General features: G+C 35.4%; 1 protein-coding gene across 2 annotated transcripts; it reads left to right on the forward strand.

Annotated features, from left to right (window-relative positions):
* The first annotated feature begins 13,519 nt into the window (after positions 1-13,519).
* On the forward strand, positions 13,520-18,583 carry LOC106449507 (putative 2-succinyl-6-hydroxy-2,4-cyclohexadiene-1-carboxylate synthase). Of its 2 annotated transcripts, none has more exons than XM_048777423.1 (10): positions 13,520-13,886; positions 13,964-14,061; positions 14,143-14,240; positions 14,463-14,512; positions 17,111-17,206; positions 17,300-17,422; positions 17,752-17,841; positions 17,929-18,024; positions 18,113-18,178; positions 18,260-18,583. In XM_048777423.1, exons 1-10 carry the CDS (start codon positions 13,698-13,700, stop codon positions 18,386-18,388), a joined length of 1,035 nt encoding a protein of 344 aa, XP_048633380.1. In that variant the 5' UTR covers positions 13,520-13,697; the 3' UTR covers positions 18,389-18,583. The 2 variants fall into 2 exon arrangements, with proteins under 2 accessions (XP_048633380.1, XP_048633381.1); XM_048777424.1 differs by having other exon boundaries at positions 13,522-13,886; positions 17,300-17,389.
* Positions 18,584-22,218: the final 3,635 nt, after the last annotated feature.

Here is a 22,218-nt window from a genome sequence, read left to right on the forward strand (position 1 = left end):
TTAATAAAAATAAAAACAATAGAATTATATAGTTTTAAAAGACACTAAAATAAAAAAATTTAAACACTAAAATAAAAATGTTCAAACATTAAACAGATTAATATAAATAAAATAATACAATTATATAGTTTTAAAGTAAACTAAAATAAAAATGTCAAAACACTACTTATAAAAAAATGTTAAAACATATTGATTTTGTAATTAGATTTTGTTAAAAATATTCTTACGCTTTTAAAATGTGGGTCAAAGTCTAATTTTAGTTAAGTTATAGTCGGGTCGGTCATATTTTAATTTGTTGAAACAAGATATTTAAATGATCTCTAACATCCGCATCAGTTTTTGGATGAATGAAATTAAACTCGTAATGTTAACTATATAACATCATAAGGTTGAGGAATGTTGTCATGCATAACATATAATTTGTGTGGCTAGGTATAAATTAATTTAGTTTGCATGGTTAGTCATGTGATGACCAATACATCTTTGTAGCTAGCAATTATTTTTCCACAAATTTATTAGATACAATGACTCAGACTTCTAGTTCATAGACTGCATCAGGAAGATCATCTGTAACGTAACCTCGAAAATCTGCAAATAACGATCTCATGGCTGAACAAAGGTATGCGGTGTTCTCATCTCGAGAGATCATAGCTGAACAAGTGATAGACCTAAACGCAGAATATACATGGGGTGAGCTTGAGTTGATTAAGAAAAGGCAACTGGAGAAGATCGTGACAGGTCTTGTAGGGTCCATGCTGGAAGTCATCAGAGAATTTTATGCAGGGTTACCTAGTGAACTGACCAATACCTCGAACGATAAAGTGTAAGTCCTTGTCAGAAACCTCAAGTTTGGGCTTTCTCCTGCTTGATTAATCAGTATATGAATCTCGAACAACTACTGATGATGAGATAGAAGCTGGTCAAGTACTTGATGCACTCTTGAGTGATGATTTGGTAGATTTCCTGACAGAAGGGACTTTAAGCATGAAAAATCTAAGGACTCTATCTCTCTCTCCATGCAAGACTGCTTTGGTTACCATATCTCCATACAACTGGCTTCCATTCTCTCACAAGCATCATATTACAAGATGTATCATTGGGTCCAAGTTGATGTAGGGCAACGGATTAATAATCAAATCTTGAATCTAGATGTGCCACAAAAAGAATGTGGGAAGAAGGATACACGATGGTTGGCATTTCCTAGGATCATCTTTGGGATTCTCCGGAGTCAACATCAACTGAAGAAGAAGCCAAAGGAGAAGAAAGATGCACGACTCGGTGAAGAATATCTCTCCAAGAAAGAGGCAGAGTTAGAAGTTGATGAAAAAGCAGAGCGAGAAGCTGAACATAAGTCATAGCAAGTATCTCAGAAGAGGCCCAAAAAGAAGAGCAAGTCAGGCACTACAACTTCATCAAAAACAACCTTCACTAGTCATGCATCAAGCTCTGCTTCCGCTAAGGCTCATGTCTCTTTTGCATCAGCAAGATAATCAGATCAACATTCGGTGCCGCACAAGGTGTTCCAAATGCAGCAGGAAAGTTCCATCTCATTCAATTGGGAACTGCTGGTGCCCCATGATAAATCATTGGTGTGGAAGAAGCCCAGTTTGCACTTGAAGAAGCAACAGATGCCATTCGTCAGATCGGAGTAGCAGTGGAGACTTTGACAAGCGTGGCGGCACAAATTGCTCACATGATGAACCCAAGTAAGTCTTCTATCTAGTTCACATAAGGTTATAATCTTTGATGTTTTAACTTTATGTGCATGGGGAGATGGGAATGAAAACCCGCGAAGGACAACTAGAGATGCAAACCAGGGAACGTAGTTTATGGGAGAAAAAAATTTCTATTTTCTTTCTGATGTAGAGCCTAAAGTTTTGGGGGAATGAAAGAGAACGAAAAACAAGTTTTTTGTGAGAAAAAACACATATGGCTTGACACATATATTCTCTCAAACTCATAAACATGTATGTATCGACCAATTTGGCTTTTCTAATGCACATATTTTTAGAATATAATGTTAGCTCCAGGAAAGGAGCTGGTTCAATGCAAAACAGAGCATATGCTACATGACTCGCTCGGTATGTGAGATACCGGTTCAAAGTGGTTATGAGCTGATGACGTGGAGACATCGGCTTAGAAGATCTTTGCTGTGGTGATAAGCTTGAGAAGATCTGCTGTTAGCTTAATATTAGGAGATGAGAATATTATGTAACAGAGTATATAACTGTGACTAGATAGGAGATTTAGGTCACGGTTTTAGAGATTGAAAAGAGCAAGTGTAAGAGGCTGTTCTACACTGGCTCGCGTGGGAACAATTGGTGTAGTTCGATCACCAGTTGAGTAGTTGGATAGATTAAGGATTGGTCCGTGACAAGTCAGTATTGACGTTGTATAAATCGGATTAGACAGGTCTTGTAAGATTGTCTAAGAAATTCTTAATATAACAAGTTGTGTTATTGAAACGTGTTTCAGTTCTTATACTTTGGTATCCGTTTGATCTTTCATTTGGTATCAGAGCAGGTCTCCTCTGTGGACTCAAGTAGTCTACTCACAGGTTGAGATCCTGCGATCATCATGGAAACCATGAAAGAACTGGTTGCACTGCAAAAACCGATCATGCTAGATGAGGGAAACTTTGGACACTGGAAAGCCAGGATGCAACACATCATCAGAGGCATTGACGAAGATGCTTGGACTGCAGTTGAGCAAGGATGGTCAGCACCCACCATGATCATGGACGATAAGTCTAAAGAACCCTTACCCAAGGAGAGATGGACAGACTCTGATAAAGCTGCTTCAAAATTTAACTCTAAAGCCCTCACCACAATCTTCTCCGCTGTAGATCTTGATCAATTCAAGATAATTCAAGGTTGTGAATCTGCCAAGGAAGCATGGGATACTCTGATCAATCATTTTGAAGGGAACACTAGCGTTAGACGTACCAGGATTGATCATCTAGCCTCAAAATTTGAAAACCTACGCATGGAGGATGATGAATCAATTGGAAGCTTCATTTCAAAGATCAGCTCTTTATCCAATGAAGCATCTGTGCTTGGCAAGAAGTACAATGAAAAGAAACTTGTGAAGAAACTTCTGAGATGTCTTCCAGCTCGATTTGAAGCCTATAAAGCTGTCCTGAAAATTGCTGTCAACACTGACGAGATGAAGTTCGATCAACTAGCAGGGATTCTGAAGGTACATGACCTTGAGCGAGTGGAAGAAAGTCCTAAGAGTCAGAAGGGAATTGCATTCTCAGCTGACACACAAAAAGTCGATCGAGTCAAGCGAATTGAGGACAATATGGTCCTCATGGCTAAGAATTTCAACAAGATGATTAAGAGAGTTGAAAAAGGACAGAGCCGGTCAAACAACAGATTCCAGAACAGAGACAGTGAACGAACCTCCAACCAGAATTCAAGGAATGATTCAGATCGAGGAAATCGCAGAAAGGACCTACAATGCCATGAATATGAAGGTTATGGTCACTATCGCAACGAATGTCCTCTGACAAAGAGAAATAAGTTAAAATGTATTGTGTGCAAAGGATATGGTCACACCAGAAGTGAATGCCCCAACAACCTCAAAAAGGACAAGTCCCTTATCTGTTTCAGCGACACTGAGTCAGAAAGTGATGAGGATAACGATGAGCTGCTCCTAAACTTTGTAGCATTAGTCAGCAAAGACGACAAACCTGAAATCATCTCAAGTTCAGATTCGGAGTCAGATACTGAACAAGATGTGGACGAGGTATCTACAAACATCAAAACAGAATATCGAGATCTATTTGACAAATTCACTGAACTGAGTTTAGAGAATCTACAACTGATCAAGGATAGAGCTATGTTAAAGGCTCAAGTAAACATTCTGGAGCTGGAACAAACTGAAACAAAAGTCAGTCAGAACTCGACTGAATTAGTCGAAGAGAAGAAGAACGACTTGTCTGCCCTTGAGAAAACTATCTCCAATACAGCTTACAATCTGAAGAATCTGGAAATCAGATACGATCAAACTCAACACTTACTGAGTGAAGAAATGGAGAAGAGTCGGTTACTGCAACGAGAACTCAGTGACAACTACAAGAAGTTGAGAATGCTCAATACAGGCTCCAGCACTCTGGACCGCATTCTGAATCAAGGGCAGTCCCCTGCAATCAACCGAGGCCTCGGATATCAAGGAACTACATCTCAGACTGATGATCACACAAAAGGCATCAAATTTGTGAAGAGCTCACAGCATTCTGCACCAACTGATCATCAGGTATTTGCACCATCCAAAGCTGATGGAAGAGATTAAACCCAGAGAAAAGTAACTCCTCGACAGAATGTATGTATGTTCTGTTGCAAACCAGGACACAAGGTTTCAAACTGCTACTTTCGCAGACGCCAACATCAACGGGCATGGTCTCTGAACAAATGTTTTCTTGAACCAACCAGAGTAGGATGTGTGTGGATAGCCAAGACAGATCTTTATCCAAACTATAGAAACAGAGTTCCTCTTAAAATCAACTCTGTAGAAGAAGTTGCCGAATCGCCAGTCAGTACTCAAAGGGAAGGCAAAGCCATCATGTGCAACTTAGCGTTCATGCAAGACTGGGTCTCAACTGAAGAAGAATCAATGTCACATTCAGACTGTGATATGACACTCTCCGATAATGAAGACAGTAGCGAAGAACTCTCATGCGCGTTCAACTCAAGACCCACAGTGGCTGGAGTCGCTTATACCTCCACTGACAACTCTGTAACTACTGAAGTTCCATGGTACTTTGACAGTGGTTGCTCAAGACACATGACCGGAACTCTGAGTTGCTTGGATAAAGTAGAATACATCAAAGGAGGAAAGGTCACATTTGGTGATGGTGGCTATGGAAAAATCCGAGGTGTAGGAAACACTAACAGAGCAGACTTACCTAACCTCATAAACGTGTACTTTGTGGATGGACTGAAAGCCAATCTCATTAGTGTGAGCCAGCTCTGCGATGAAGGACTTCAAGTCATCTTTGATAAGAAGGAGTGTCGTGCAGTTAACGAAAAAGGAACCATAGTCTTGGTGGGATTTCGATCAGAAAACAACTGCTACATGTGGAAACCCTCAAACCAATGCATGTCGGCTAAAGAATCTCAAAGTGACCTCTGGCACAAGAAACTAGGACACATGAACACTAATGGCCTATCCAGATTGGTACGCGCAGAGGAGTGCCAATGCTCGAAGATATCTCAGACAACGTATGTGGAGTGTGTTGCAAAGGTAAACAAATCAAGGTTCAACACAAGCAGGTATCTCAGATTAACTCTAAACAAGTTTGTGAGCTCATCCATATGGATCTTATGGGTCCGATAACTCCTAACAGTGTTGCTGGAAAGCAATATATCTTTGTACTTGTTGATGATTTTTCCAGGTTCACTTGGGTTAGGTTCCTGAAACACAAGTCAGACAAAGTTGAGAGCTTTCGAATTCTGGCGCTACAACTCAAACAAGAGAATGGTGGCATAGTACAAATTCGAAGTGATCATGGAGGTGAGTTTCAGAACAAGGACTTTGACACATTCTGCCAGAGTCAAGGCATTCAACACCAGTATGCTGCACCAAGGACTCCTCAACAAAATGGGATTGTAGAACGAAAAAATCGAACCCTGAAAGAAATGGCAAGAGCCATGCTCGCTGGAAACAACGTTTCATCTGGATTCTGGGCTGAAGCTGTTAACACAGCGTGCTATATCATCAATAGAGTGTACGTAAAACCAAAGACGAAGACAACACCGTATGAAATCTTCAAAGGAAAGACTCCAAACCTGAGCTTTTGTCATGTCTTTGGATGCCTGTGTTACATCTTGAATGACAAAGACAACCTAGGCAAGTTCGATGCCAAGAGTGACGTGGGAATGTTTCTCGGGTACTCTACAAACAGCTCAGCCTTTCGAGTTTACAATTCAAGGACTAAGCTAATTGATGACAAAGTCAACGTGGTGTTTGATGATCGAATGGGATTTTATCAGACTGATGCAGCTCAAAAAAATGTATGTGTCACATCTGATGCAGCAAGTGACATTAACCCCATCACTACAACAACACCTGACGAAACCCCTGAGATTGACGACCAGATCCTACCCTCCTCAGTTACGGTTCACAAAAATCACTCTCCAGATGATGTCATTGGAGGAGTACTCGATGATAGAGTAACTCGCAAGAAACAAATTGACTTCAAGGGGATGGTCAAACTCGCATGCTTTCTGGTAGAGATGGCGAGAACAGACTGCTTCATCTCACAAATTGAACCAAGGAACATTCAAGAAGCATTGGATGATGAATTCTGGACTGCATCAATACATGAGGAAATGAACCAGTTCATCAGACTTCAAGTCTGGGACTTAGTACCAAGGCCAACAGATGCGAATGTGATTGGTACTAAATGGCTGCACAAGAACAAAAATGATGAGAATGGGAATGTTGTCAGAAACAAGTCAAGACTAGTAGCACAGGGCTACTCCCAGATTGAAGGCATTGACTTTGATGAGACTTTCACTCCTGTAGCACGACTCGAGGCCATACGTCTATTGTTCGGCATTGCCTGCAAACTGAGAATCAAGCTGTACCAAATGGACGTTAAAAGCGCGTTTCTAAATGGAGTACTCCAGGAAGAAGTGTATGTAACACAGCCTAAAGGATTTGAAGATCCTCACTTCCCGGATCATGTGTACAAACTGAAAAAAGCACTTTATGGCCTGAAGCAAGCTCCGAGGGCATGGTATGAGCGACTAACTCAATTCCTGACCGAGACAGGTTTTAAGAGAGGAGGGGTTGACAAGACATTGTTCATCCAGGAAATAGACTCACACATTCTGGTCATCCAAGTCTACGTCGATGACATCATATTTGGAAGCACATCCAAGTACCTTATCAAGGAGTTTGTGAAAACCATGACTAAGGAATTCGAGATGAGCATGGTAGGTGAGTTAACATACTTTCTTGGTCTACAAATCAAGCAAATAGACGATGGAATATTCGTGACTCAAAGCACCTACGCAAAAAATCTGATTAAACGATTCGGCATGGTAACCTGCAAGACTGCAAGAACACCTATGAGCACGACCACCAAGCTCTCACGTGACGAGGACGGCAGAAAAGTTGATGAAAAACTGTACAGAGCTATGATCGGTAGTCTTCTTTACCTCACTGCAAGTCGCCCTGACCTATGCCTGAGCGTAGGGATCTGTGTTCGCTATCAAGCCTCTCCGAAGGAATCACACATGAATGCTGTAAAACGAGTGATCAAATATGTGAAAGGAACCCTGAACTTTGGTCTGCACTATACCTTTGAAACTAACCTTAATCTTGCAGGGTACTGTGATGCTGACTGGGCAGGGTGTGTAGATGACAGAAGAAGCAGATCAGGAGGCTGCTTCTTTCTAGGTAACAACATGGTCTCATGGCACAGCAAGAAACAGAATTGCGTCTCCCTATCAACAGCTGAGGCTGAATACATAGCGTTAGGAAGCTGCTGCACTCAACTCCTGTGGATGCTACAAATGCTTGTTGACTACGGGTATGTCTCTGACCCTATGCTAGTTCACTGTGACAATATGAGTGCCATTAACTTGACTAAGAATCCTGTGCAACACTCTCGCACAAAGCATGTCGACCTTAGACACCACTTTGTGAGAGAATTGGTAGAACTGAAACTTGTGATCATTGAACATGTCTCATCTGAAAATCAATTAGCAGATATCTTCACTAAACCTCTCGACTTCAACACCTTTCTGGGAATCAGAAAGGCGTTGGGAATTGTCGACCTATAATCACATCACCCATAATGTCCTAGGGGGTAGATAAGCTCAGGTAGTAGTAAGCTCACTTCTAGTCACCCCTCTTAAAACCTTGTATCAACAATTTGCTAGAAGTCATAATCTGAGCTGTTCTTAGCTATCTTAGTCACGGGACTCTAAGGTGAAGGACACTCATCTTGGATCAGGATGCTAAAATATTCTGAGTTGAGCACTGATCACTGTCTGGATTGAGTCAAGAAACACGGAAACGTCAGACAAAGTGTAACATTCTAGAATAACCGTGTGAAAGGCCTAAAAGGAAGAACACTCGTTTTGGAACAGGGTGTCACAACACTCTGTGTCTAAGACGGTCACTGTTCAGATTAGGCAAGATCAGAGATTAGTGTGACATTCATCATGGATCGGGGTGCCACAACAATTTGCATCTGTGATGCTCTTTGCCCTACTAAACAATGATTTTGGAAAAGAAAAAAAAAAAGGGCCTTATAGGTTCCCATTGTAGAGGCAGAGATGGGAGCACAATGCTGTGTGAAGTGTTTCTAAAGTGTGACCAAGCTAAGCGACTGATCTAGTTTTCAGCAAAACTTCTAGTGAACTAATCTGTGTCAGCTACTCGGCTGAGCAAACTACAGTGTGGAGTTGAATCATTGCTTTTCATTCGTTTATTTTTGACTTGAGGTTGTCTGAACCTGTCTGAGCTAGTCGTATCTTTTCCCATGGGACATTGAACATTTGTATATATATTGCACAAGATAAATTCTCGACAATCATGTCTTGATGATCACAGGAACCAGTCCTATTACTCTCTACATATGTGTCTTGCTTAGAAGTGCATTAGGATTCCTTGGCATAAAAGTGAATATTGGACCTAAATGTCATTTGTGAAACAAGCTAATGGGTCAGTGTGATGGGCCAAAACAAGCTGAAACGCTACTTAACCACTAAGGGTTTTCAGCTCGTTTGCCACACTCCAAACCGAGAAACCCCACAGCTCTCTCTCATTCCAACGAGCAACATGCAACCTCGGAGAAGCTCGCGATTGAGACAATCACTGGAGACTCAAAGCTCTCTGCCATCCCCGATCAACCCAGATTCGTCATCGTGTCAGCGGAAGTACTCACGCAAACGTCTCCGCCGCCCCACGCCGGCTACTCCGCCACTCCCGGAACCTGAGGTTGAATCTCTCTCTGAGGACAACACAGATGATAACGAATCTGACGCATCTCTGGAAGAAGCCGCCTCTGACGATTCTCAAGATGAACAACCGGACGAGTTTCTTCCAAAAGGACCAAGATACGAGGAGAGTCGCCAAGAGTTCCAGATCCTGATTCAAGCCAACCCCGCGCTTCTCCGACCATCCAGGGCACCAATCAACTCTCGCTTTGCTACGGTGGAAGCAACTGAAAGGTATCGGGATCTGAAGAACAGGAAGTTTCTTGTTCAGTATCGTCTCCCCTTAGACGAAGAGAATCTTCAAGATGTCAAGAAGGTGATTGTGGACTCAGGACTGATTTACACGGTCATTGATTCTGACCCTTTCAAACCATGCGTGATAAGACAGTTCATCGCAAATCTGGTGGATGCCGAGCCTCGAGGAGATGGAGTTGCAGTCTATGTTAAAGGCTCCCTGGTTAACTTCTCTCCAAGTCTGATCAACTCTCTGTATCTCATTCCATCATGTGAGGAGGATCCTGACTGGTCAACCTATAACATGGATCGAGTGTGTACGTTTCTGACCAACAAGCGAATCCGCCGCTGGGAAGATATGAGCTCCAAGTTTCTCACTGCCACAAATCAAGTGCTGTACAAACTTGTTTGTGCTAACTGGATCCCAACCACAAGCTACACAGCCATGAACCCAGAACGTCTTCGATTCATCTACATGCTCTACCATGACCGCAAATTCGACTTCGAAAAGCTTGTCTACAATCAGATCATGGCAATGGCTGAGAACACGAGAACCGAACGCACTCGAAGAATCATCTTCCCCAACCTGATTCAGCAAGTGTTGCTGTTCCAACGCAACGTTCCTCCGGACTCTGACGATGAGGAATTCACTGGCATGCCAAAGAAAGTAGTCAAAGACAAAAAGGCAGGCTTAGGGTCTGGAACCGAGTCTAGGTCACCTAACTTTGAAGAAGACATTGAGCATGCTATAGCTGGTCTCAAAGCCATCAGCATGCGTCTTAGGAGTAAGATGATCTTGAGGAGTTGAAATAACTAATGTTGCATCAGTACTAATGTGATTTTATCTTAATGTGCATCTATGCAGGGGGAGAATACCCACATCAGCAGCAGAATGAAGACAGTGATGGTGGAAGTGACTGAGGGAACGCTATATGTAGTCGATTCATCTATAGGCTCAAATTTTCATGTGTTTGATTTGTCTCATAATTGATCGGGAGACAATGAGCTTATTGGATGTACTTTGATATTTAGGGTGAACTTCTCGATTATGGTTTTAAGTTGTGTTCCAAGTTGTGTAATATCCTAGGGTTGTATCAAAGACTATTATTTGGTTTGAATTCATGGTTTGAATGGATTGTTGGGTCTATTTTTCAACCATAGCATATCTCCTGTTAACAATGGTTTTGCAGGTAGCATAGCGTGTCACATTCAGATAAAAAGGAGGAGAATGTTAGCTCCAGGAAAGGAGCTGGTTCAATGCAAAACAGAGCATGTGCTACATGACTCGCTCGGTATGTGAGATACCGGTTCAAAGTGGTTATGAGCTGATGACGTGGAGACATCGGCTTAGAAGATCTTTGCTGTGGTGATAAGCTTGAGAAGATCTGATGTTAGCTTAATATTAGGAGATGAGAATATTATGTAACAGAGTATATAACTGTGACTAGATAGGAGATTTAGGTCACGGTTTTAGAGATTGAAAAGAGCAAGTGTAAGAGGCTGTTCTACACTGGCTCGCATGGGAACAATTGGTGTAGTTCGATCACCAGTTGAGTAGTTGGATAGATTAAGGATTGGTCCGTGACAAGTCAGTATTGACGTTGTATAAATCGGATTAGACAGGTCTTGTAAGATTGTCTAAGAAATTCTTAATATAACAAGTTGTGTTATTGAAACGTGTTTCAGTTCTTATACTTTGGTATCCGTTTGATCTTTTATATATGTGTCAAGCCATATGTGGTTTCTGTAAGCGGATCTATGCATATACTTGAGAAGCATTCAGAACTAAAAAAGGAAGAGATTGGAGATGCACAAATCAGCTGGACATCATGAATCAATTTTAAGTATAGAATCTGCTGTAACAAGTATACGTGTGAAATGATTAAAGATGAGACAGAGTTAAAGACTTAAAGACTGGATTACCGATCAAGTCAGAATAAATGCAGCAATTACTTGGAGAAAAAAATGTAGAAATTCACCTTGAAGAATGGAAATCTTCTCTGGAATGTTTCTTAAAAACTTAAGATAAACTTTATGGAACTTACCATTTTGGAGATTTAGTAAATATCTTTTAGAATGCTAGGTTAGCCGATTGAGTGAAAGCACAAATGACTAAGAGGAGTAGTTTTAAGATTTTGTATTCAACATGTGTGAGACTAGATCAACAAGTCAAGAGGATATTGATCTTGTTGAACGTATGTTTAAAGAGATATTTGTTTTTTTTTTGGTAAACAAAGAGATATTTGTTAATTCAATTAAAAAAAATATTAGTAAGTACACATATTTTTGTAGAAATTCTCCGGTGTAATTTGCGTTATAGTTCTTGCTATAATTTTTGCATTTACAGATGTTACTTCGGTAACAACTACAAACGAATGATAAGGAGCAAAACCATCCAAATTTACAGTCAATTTTACTAGGCCGTTTCCGGAACAAACAACATCCACTAACTGGGTACTATATCCTTTAACTTATGCTATTGCTTCAAATTTGTTGTGGTTTCCACCCCTAATTACGACTTCTTTTTCTTGCTTCGATATTTATGTTATTTTTTAAAAATTTATTATATACTTTAAATTTTTCAAAATCTAAAAACATAATAATATATTACATACAAATTCGTATAACATATGTTAAAGTATCTAAACTTAACATATAAATTGGTTTGGTTTAAATATCTCGACAAATAATCAATAATTATTTTAAGTATTTTAGATTTTTACTTTTGACTATTTGTATATATTTTCAAGTATTTAAACCAACTTAAAAGTATCATATATATTATGGATGTTTTTTATGTACATTAAATCTAAAAATAATTAATATATGCAAGTATATAATCTATTTCGAATACATTCAGATACCCGAAATACTTTGGTTCGGATTGAATTAGGTTTCAGTTATCTAAATACCAAAATTTTGAATAATTCAGATATTTAATTAATTTCGATTCGAGTTTAATACTTTTTTTTGGATTGGAATCGGTTCGGTTCTTCGTATTCGAGTTTTTTGCCCAATCCTAAATAGTGATATAAAAATAAATAGCAACATATTTTTTAAAATTACACATGCGCGGGTGCGCGGGTAAAAATCTAGTCTATGTTAAGTAACTGTTTTCATTATTTCCAAAGAAAATATCTTAATCAAATTGCTGTACTATGAACTAGGCCTGGAGATCCGATCCGAGATCCAATCCGAGATCCGCGCCGGATCCGCTCCAAAATAGAATGTATGGGGTGCCCGGATCCGGATCCAGATAGTAAAATCTTGGATCCGTCAAAACCGAATCTGGAGCCGAATATCTTAATTTTTAGATCCAGATATCTAGATCCGTATTTTTAAAACATATTAAATTTTTAAATTTTATTGATATTTATATTTGATATATTAACATTTATACATAAATTAGTCTTATAATATTTTATTTTAATTTTTAAAATATTATACATATATATATATATATCTTAAATAAATATCTGACTTAAGTATTATTTAAAAAATTTAGTAATTTATAAAAAAAGAATTATTTTTAGTTATTTTTACGCATCCGGATCCGAATATTCGCGATAATGTAATATCTAGACGAATATCCAGATTTCGGATATCCAGAAGCCACAAATCCGAGTTTAGATATTAAATTAACGAATCCGACTTATCTGGATCCAGATCCGGATATCCTAAATTCTCGGATATATGGAATCCTCCCAGGCCTACTATGAACTTGGAATTTTTTTCTTGTAAATTCACAAAATTCAAATTCTTTTAAGAGAAATTCCCTATAATAGTTTTTAAAGTTTTTATCACAAAAATAGCTGTTAATGAAGAAAACTACCAAATAAAGTTTTATTAAAGGGTAAAAATACAAAAATAACCCTTGAGTTAACTAATATAGACTTAGAGTTTAGAGTTAAGGGGTTGGGTTTTGGGATGGAATTTCAAATTTTAAAAAAATATATTAAAAATTTCAAAAAAAAAAGCTATTTTGATATTCTTTTTGGCTATTTTGTGACAAAAATTTAAAAATAGTTATCTGAGAGAATTGTCCTTTTTCTTACGATCATTTAGTGGGTGGTAGTTGATTTTGAGTTTGAAATGTTTTTTTTTTTGTTTGAAATGTAATACTATTGGGTTTTGCTTTTGTCTTCCAGGTTTCAAAACAGAAATCGTATAAAATGTCAGAAGAACATGTGTTGTCATTTCCAAAGAAAAGTACAAAAAAAAACAAATCAAGAATGTAATTAACAATTAATTTTTTTAAAAAAAACTAGGAAACTACAATAACAGTATACAGGGTAGTTGCATTTCAATTTAAAACTCCATGCAAATAGTCTGACTCCAAACATAACTCTCCTTTCTATTTCTGGCTAGTGTCTTCAATGTCACACAAGTAATCAAGTAATTAATATCCCTTTAAAAATAACAAAATCAATTCACAATTTTCTTGGAGAAGAGCTTCAAGAAGTAGATTTGAACACACACTACAAGCAGAGCCCAAAAGAGCGAGAAATGATGGGCTTCTTGAGGATGGTAACTCCACCGGCGTCGCCGCCGGCGAAAAGATCCCGACGTCAACGTCGGGTAAGGGCAAACGGAGATGGGTTTCCGGTGTTTCTTCCTAAAGAGGTAAAGGACATAAAAGATCCATTCGCAAGAGCTCTGGCTCAAAGGATTGTACGGATTCCTGTTCCTCTTCAGGTTCTTCATCTTCTCTCTCCTATTCAAGTACTAAGTTTCTCGATATGTGTGAAAGAGAAAATGAAAATGTGTTGCAGATGGGAAACTTCAAAGGCTGCGTAATGAGCAGCTGTATCAAACCAATTGTTCAACAACACGACAAAAGTCCCGTTGTTCTTCTCCATTGTTTCGACAGGTTTGTTTTACTGACAAGACAATTCCAAGAACTCGCTCTGTGTGTCTAAATTTTACAGAGATTTTTTTTTTGTTGGCTTAGTTCATGTCTTGAATGGAGACGTACTTATCCTCTGCTTGAACAAGCTTCTCTTGAGACTTGGGCTATTGATGTTCTTGGTTGGGGTTTCTCCGATCTTGGTAAGATTTAAATACACTTTCTTTTATTTTGACCAAAAAAAAAAACACTTTCTTTTACAAGTTCGACCAAAATAAACTTACTTTTACAAGAAAAGAAACTCGGTTCTTGAGAAAACTTCTATATAGTATATGAATGTATGATTAATTCTTTTACAATGTCAAGAACTCACTATTTTTTATATTTTAAATTTCAAGAAATCAATTGTAAAATGAATATTGTAGGAAAACTTCCACCATGTGATGCAGCATCCAAGCGGCATCATCTATTCGAGGTCAGTACTTACTATACAGTATAAGAAAACAGAGGACTAAGACCATCTCTAATAGTTTTTTTCATTTTTTTTCTCAAAATGATGTAAACTCAAAATGAGTTTGTGATTTGCTCCAATGGTTCTCCTCATTTTCTCCCTCAATTCTTATTACTTTTTATTTATTGCAAATAACACCTTTTATTTTATAAGATTTTAGACTATACTCATTTATTTTTAAATTCTACAATTTAACCAAACTTTAACTTATAAAAAACAAATATTTATTACATTAATAAAGTTACATAACAACATACAAAGTAATAGTAGAATTTTACTTAAACAGTACTATTATTATATTTTTTTCACTTTGTATTAGTTATGTATCTCGTTGGTATTGTTTTCTATTTTATTTTCTTTTAATTATATATTATAATTTATAAAATTATAAGTTATATTTTAATAACTAATTATTAGTAATCAATACTATTAAATTAGGAACATGTCCTATTGATAATAGTTAAATCCAACTTAAAATATAACTGCAATTAAAATCAATATTACATGTTTAAATATTAAAACTACTATAATCTATCTATTACGAAAATGGTTATCAAACTAATTCCCCTTTAATTCCTATATTTTCGGGACCATCTCTCTTATCAATACTAACTGATTAAAATCCACGGTTACGTATGTTTTATACATATGCGCATGCGTATAAAACTATATCACAAACTCATAATGCGCATAACAGACAATACTAACTAATTAAAATCCACGGTTACATGGAATAACAGTCGTGTACTAGACATGTTCATAATGACACAATCATAAAATCTGTCTATTACCTTTTAACCGTGTAGGTACAAGTAAAACTATATTAAAGCACACACAAAAATATTAAAAAATAAATTAGATAACTAAACTATCTATTTTGATTCAGGTATTTTATTTCTAAGTTACTTAACTTATTTAAAAATAACTGAAATTATCAAAATACAACATGTTGTTAAGATTTATCAAGATTTATATATCATAAATTGTCTCAAAATCACTCTCCAATTAACCTATATAAAATATCCAAAATTTTAAAAGGTACGTCTACCGTATTCTAAAACAAGATTTAGAATTTACGGTTACGTAATATATCTGAGCGGGTGGAAGAATAGAAACCATAAGATTGAAATATATATATATATATATATATATATAATATAACCTTTTTAAATTAATACTCTTTAAATCAATATACACTAAAAATTTCTATAAAATAATATAATTTTATAGTCTCAAATTGAGTTTTTTTGTTTAATTAGTATATCAATAAATTAATATCTCTATAAATTAATAAAAATTATAGTTTTGGTGTAATCCCAACATTATTAATTTATAGAGGTTTCACTATATGTATATTTGTGTGTTCAGATGCTCACTCGATTTGGTGTAATGTTGAGGAGTGAAAAACTGGACAAGAAAACCATAATTGTAATCTTTATCACACTTTTGAAAAATACGATAATTTTTAAATGAAATACTTCTACATAAAAAAATGTTTATTGCTGAAGTATACTATTTTTTACTTGATAAATTTCTCTATATATTACTATTTCAAGTGTTCAATAATATCTTAAAATTATCATAAAAATAAATTTTAAATCTAAAATAAATAACATAATCTTATAATAGGTTATTAATATTTCATATCAATTAATTTTATTTTTATATATTACCATTTACTCTTTTTTTGAATGACATCTTAACAATTTCATCAAAATCAAAAGAATCACAAAATTATTCAATTTTATTTTATTTACCGAAGACCATATTAACCCACACATATATATATATATATATATATATATTTAATAGAATTTATTAAAAAAATCAAAAACATTTGTTCGGTTTTCAGTGCGGATTGGGTTTTATATTTGTTTTCTGATATAACACTTTAAGAACCACTTGAGTATATGGGTCCAATCTAATAGAGTATGATACTTTGATTTTTGGGTTGATTCCGAGTCGGGTTTTTTGGGTACGGATATTTTTGACGAATTATGTTAGGTAACTATTAAAAAAATATAATATGTTGCAAATTTTAGGAATAAAGTTTAAAAATAATTTCTCAAATGCATATGACACAAGTGTACAGTTATGCAACCATTGACATATTTAATATAATTACCAAAAATTATATTAAATTAATATTAATATTAAACACAAATATAAAAACTAAAATTTCTCAAAATTAAAACAAAAATATACCCGCCCTTTCAAAGGGCGGGTCAGAATCTAGTTATATTTTAAAAAGTTTAATCAGTATATACATATTGGATATAAAGTTATAAAAATTATGTTTAATGTTAATGTTTTGTTTATGCATAAAATAGAGATTGTCAAAAGTAAAGAACTATTATGTAAATAAGAAAAGTTTGACATCAAAATGAGGTTGTGAATAGTATTCCTTCAAATTTGAAGAAATACTGTTCATATCCTCATTTTTTCTCACAAAATAAAGTACTATTGGAAATGTATTTCCCTCGTTTTTTTATGTTTTCCCTCATTTTGATGCACCATTGGAGATGCTCTAATGACGGTTTAATTATTTGATTTGAATTTCAGCTTTGGAAAACATATATCAAACGACCAATGATTTTAGTTGGACCAAGCTTAGGAGCAACCGTAGCTGTTGATTTCACTGCTACCTACCCTGAAGCAGTAACTTTTCTTTTATTCATCATAATCAAACTCTTTCTATTAAACCCATCTTACTAGCTTACTTACTATAATTCTCTTCTTTAAAACTTGCAGGTTGATAAATTGGTTCTCATTAATGCCAATGCGTACTCGGAAGGAACCGGTGCGCTGAAAGACTTACCAAAGTCAATTGCTTACGCTGGGGTTTGTTTGAAAACTCTTGCAGCATTTCCTTTGGTGAATTTTAAAACGTCTATTTTTGATATAATTTAATTATTTTTTATTAAGTTTTAATATTTTTAAAATTAACCCACTTAGCAATAAACATGTGCCATAAGAGTTTTCAATAGGTATTTCACAATCTCATTTGAAAAATTATTGTCACTCTCTCTCTCTCTCTCACTCTTATTTTTATATTTTCCTTTGTTAATTGCTGAGATATTCATTAGGTATGATACTCTTGTTATTATTACTCTCTCTTTTTTCTGCACGTTATTTTTACTCAATAAATAAGTTTGCAATGTTGAGTATAGTAGTATTTAATTACATTGTCACTATTGTTTCAGGTTAAGTTGCTGAAGTCATTCCCTCTTCGCCTTTTGGCGAACGTGTTAGCCTTTTCATCGCCCTTGTCAGAGAACATAGATTGGACTAACGTAACATCAAATCTCCCTTCATTTTTTATGTTTTATTATTCCTTATGTCAAACTGATTTTGGTAAATGAATCTATTATTTGCTTTAGATTGGCCGGTTGCATTGTCAAATGCCGTGGTGGGAAGATGCAATGGTCGATTTTATGATTAGCGGTGGCTATAACGTTGCTTCACATATCAAACACGTAATAGCAAATACTTATCTATGAAAACGAACGATCAATTTATTATATTTCTGATTTTGTTCTATGTTTTTGATGTGTAACTATGCAGATCAACCAGAAGACGCTCGTCGTATGCAGTGAGAACGATCAGATTGTTAGCAACCAACTTTCAGTTGTAAGTTTGCTTTAAACTGAAACATCGAATAGTTTGGTTTGGTTTGGTTTACTTACTGAATCGCCAATTTTCAAAATGCAGAAACTGTTGTGTGAGCTACAAAATGCGGTTTTCCGGGAAGTACCAGATTCCGGTCATCTTCCACATGTTGAGAACCCTAAACAGTTTGTGAAGCTGATATCAGATTTCGCCAGTGGAAAGATCAACTGATTCTATTTACTGTTACGATCTGCTTTAAGCTCGTCGAGTGTGGCTACACAGAGCAAGGAGTTGTAACGTTATTTATTATGAAATTTAATACAAATATTAGTCTAGATTGGGCTTGGGATGGCTCATGGCTATAGAAACATCTGTGTTACTTTGTTACTTTCGTAAGGTCTTGAACAGAGTATTAGTTTTTTTCAAGTTGTAGGAGGACATCGAAAACTTTAAAGCCCAAGAGCATGATTAACGGGGGTTCTTAGGAGTGGGATTCTTAGTGTAATTTAAGAACCTTATTTAAGAACCACCGGTTCTTAACCTTTTTTTTTGTTAAAGTTAAGAACCGGTTCTTAAATTACGCTACGAACCCCACTCCTAAAAACTTCCATTAATCATGGTCTAATAAGCTGTTTTAAACTCCATGTTGTTTTAAAGCGTAGAGTATTATTTTTGTTTACACATGACATTGGAAAGTTAAAAGTGTCATGTATTACGATCGAACCATATTTTTAACCCGACCCATATACTAAACCGGACTACTTATTGGATCACCTAGTTATTAGATCGACTACAAACAAACTATGTATTGATAATTAATTTATAATGATATATATTAACTATTGAAAATACAAGAAAATATTCACATTTCATAATATAAAATAAAATATTTAATTTTTATTTTATCTTCTCTTTATACAAAATACTAGAAATAACAATTTACTTAATTTAATTTTTAAATTTTGTAACAGCTATAAGTTACAACATGTAATAAAAGTATAAAAATTAAGAAGTAACTAATATTTAATACTAGGGGGTTGTCCGCACTTGGCGCGGAATATTGTTTTATCGTTCTTAAATATGATTTTCTGATGATGTGATTGGTCAGTATTTATTCGTGAACAGCACTACTTGATGTTTTATTATGTTATGTAGTAGTAGGTAATAAGTTAATATATTATGTGTTTCTCTTTTTAATAATGTGTTGTTGTATGTATAATAGTACTTGTTAGTGGTGAAGTGAGTTCTTGATGTAAAACATATTGAATTTTAATATCTTTGTCTTTAGGCATTTGTTGATTCTAAGATTAACGGCGTCAAAATTATATTTTAATTTTTCACATTTTTGAACATTACTCTTTTAGGGTGTGTTTTGCACTCTCCCATATCTTTTGACCGTGAGCCATCACCATCTATGTATTTCGTTTACCTCTCTGGTGTGCAGTGCTTCTCACCATCACTGGAAAAAGACACACTTTCGTGCTTTTGTTTTTCCTCACCATCTTTTTCTGTGAGATTATCTGGTATTTGTTATAGACCAGACATATTAGTTCCATGTTGTGCAGTTGTTTCTTACGGAGTTGTATGTTATTTCAGTCAATATTGGTCCTCTTTTTTCTTAGATTTGTTTTCCTCGTCGCTGGTTTGCCGTCAATAGTCTCTGCCCGTCTAGGTGTTCAAGATCGGTTATTTAGTGATCTGACTTCGATGATCTTTTTCATAACTTGAGGATGGCTCCACCGTTTATTGATTGCATTTTGTCTCTTTATATCTCTTTATTCTCTCATCTCGTTGAACCTTTCATCACTGATCACGTCTCTTGTGGCTCTCCCTTTCGCCATATTTACTACTCCAGGTTTGGTTTCGGTGGTTGGCTTCCATTCTCCCCCACTCAGGTTGTTTATTTTCTTCTCATGCATTCCTTGGTGTAGGTGTGCAAAGTTAGTCTTTTGGAGCTTTGGTTTCTTCTAATAAGAGTTTTGTGGTTATTCGCTGACATGAGCGCCTTGTATGTGCTTGTTTAGTTTGTGAGGTGCTTCTTATCTCTTAGCTGGTGGTTGGGTTTTCGGTGCTTTAGACATGCATCTTTTTGTTTCGTGGTGACTTTCTTGTTCCGATGATTATTCTTTCTTTGACTCGCTTTTTTGGTTTTGGCGCTGGTACTTGATCAGGATCATTTGTGTTCTGAGAATTGCTTTATCTCATATTTTATCTTTTTACATTTTTTTGAAATCTGCTTGTTCTAGCCAATACATTCTATGGTAAGATGAGATAGGTTAGTCTTCTGTGTTGGTTTTTTTTCAGCTCCAAACTTTTATTGAGTTAGTGTTACTATGGTATTTAACTTTTTCTCTCTGACTGTGAAAGTTTTATGTTTAGATTAATTTCTTCTTATTAGTTAGGTCATTTTATATTTTTAATAGTTAAATAAATATATAATTTGTAAATTAAATATATAATTTGTAAATTAAATATATAATTTGTAAATTAAATATATAATTTGTACATTAAATATATAATTTGTAAATTAAATAATAGAAAATGGTAAAAAAATAATAAAATAACAAAAATTCATGTTATGTTTAGTTGTGAATAAATTAAATATGTAAAAAATATTTCTATTATTTTATTTATTTTTTTATTCATCTTGAATTTTAGTGAACAATAAAATAAATTATCAAATTTCATACGATAATAGTTAGTGCGAAAAGGATTAGATAGTTCACGATTAAAAAGTACTTGGCCAAATTGCAATAATCCAAAAGAAGAATGACCTAAAATGTAAAAAAAAATACTTGGATGACACGTGTCGCAAAAGCCCCCTGCCACTTGTCAGAAGAAGGGAAAAATCTAACTTTATATATATAGATAACTAATCAAATTAATTTTTAAATTCAAAATAAACCAAAAGCAAAGAATTAGATAGTCAATAAAAAGGTGAACTACATAAATAAATAAAAAAGAATAATTTTAGTCATATTTCTTGCAAACGTAAGTTGTACCCGAGATCATCTATCGTTGATGCTCAATTATCTTTCTCTTTTCATTATGGATCCTCTTAAATATTGAACAATTGCGCTCACAACCAAATGAAAAAGTAGTCTAACTAAGAATTCATATAGCTAACTTTTGAAAAGTTTGAACATCACATTTAAAATATCTTCACAATTCATCAAACCATTCAAAAATATATATTAAAATACTCTAAAAATAACAATTTAAGTCAAACCAAGTTACATATCAGGTCATACATCGGTTCAACCGGTAGCCAGGTTTTTGATTTTAGCGGTTTGTCGGGTTTTAAATAACATATTTTTCTTACACCCAAACCGGATCACCAAATTTTTCTTGGCTGTGGGTCTAGATCCGATTTTAAAATATTACCCAAAATTAACAAAGGTTGAAACTGGAAACTGATTCATGTATCACTGCAAAAAAAATTTCTTCACTTTCATTGAAAACTATGTTATATTTGGAAAAGTTTTTTGGATATATTTTGTATTACAAGATTCAAAGTATTTTCCTCTTAGGCAATTGCATGCGACAATAATGGCAATTTCCAAGGAGATCTTAGTCAAGTTGCCCTAGTGAGGGATTTGTTTCTCGTGATCAATTAGAGTTTTGTTCTCTATTAGATTATGAGATTAAGGTGGTGATACAGAAGAATATGTGAAGTAATTGAGATCTGGGTTGATATTTTGTGGTTGCTCATGTAGTGATGATCTTAGCTTTTATTGATTTTATTTGTAATAAGTGTTTCAGAGTAGTTCGGAGGTCTTAGTTGGCGTTATTGTTTGGTGTGTTAGGTGGTTTGGGTTGGAATATAAGACTTGTGGTTTGTAGAAATCTATGTAGTAGTGTTTGGAGTTGTAGTGTGAAGAAGGTTTGAGTAGATTTTATCCTCAAACAAGTTTTGTTCTCTCAAGATGTTTTCTGCTATGGACAAAGCTCTTATGACTTTGTACCTTGAGGAAAGGATGAACCGTTTGTTATGCCGGATTTGGTTGAGTTCTGCTCGAGTGATAAGAATGATTAGGTTTATTTGGAAAACTTCTTAATCT

Source organism: Brassica napus, chromosome A4 (assembly GCF_020379485.1).
Source record: "Brassica napus cultivar Da-Ae chromosome A4, Da-Ae, whole genome shotgun sequence".
NCBI lineage: Eukaryota > Viridiplantae > Streptophyta > Magnoliopsida > Brassicales > Brassicaceae > Brassica > Brassica napus.

Excerpts from the sequence above, each read along its gene's own strand:
- LOC106449507 (XM_048777423.1), top strand. The coding sequence starts at position 13,698 with ATGATGGGCTTCTTGAGGATGGTAACTCCACCGGCGTCGCCGCCGGCG. Across the intron at positions 13,887-13,963 it reads GGATTCCTGTTCCTCTTCAG|ATGGGAAACTTCAAAGGCTG; the intron begins GTTCTTCATCTT and ends AATGTGTTGCAG. Across the intron at positions 18,179-18,259 it reads TTAGCAACCAACTTTCAGTT|AAACTGTTGTGTGAGCTACA; the intron begins GTAAGTTTGCTT and ends TTCAAAATGCAG.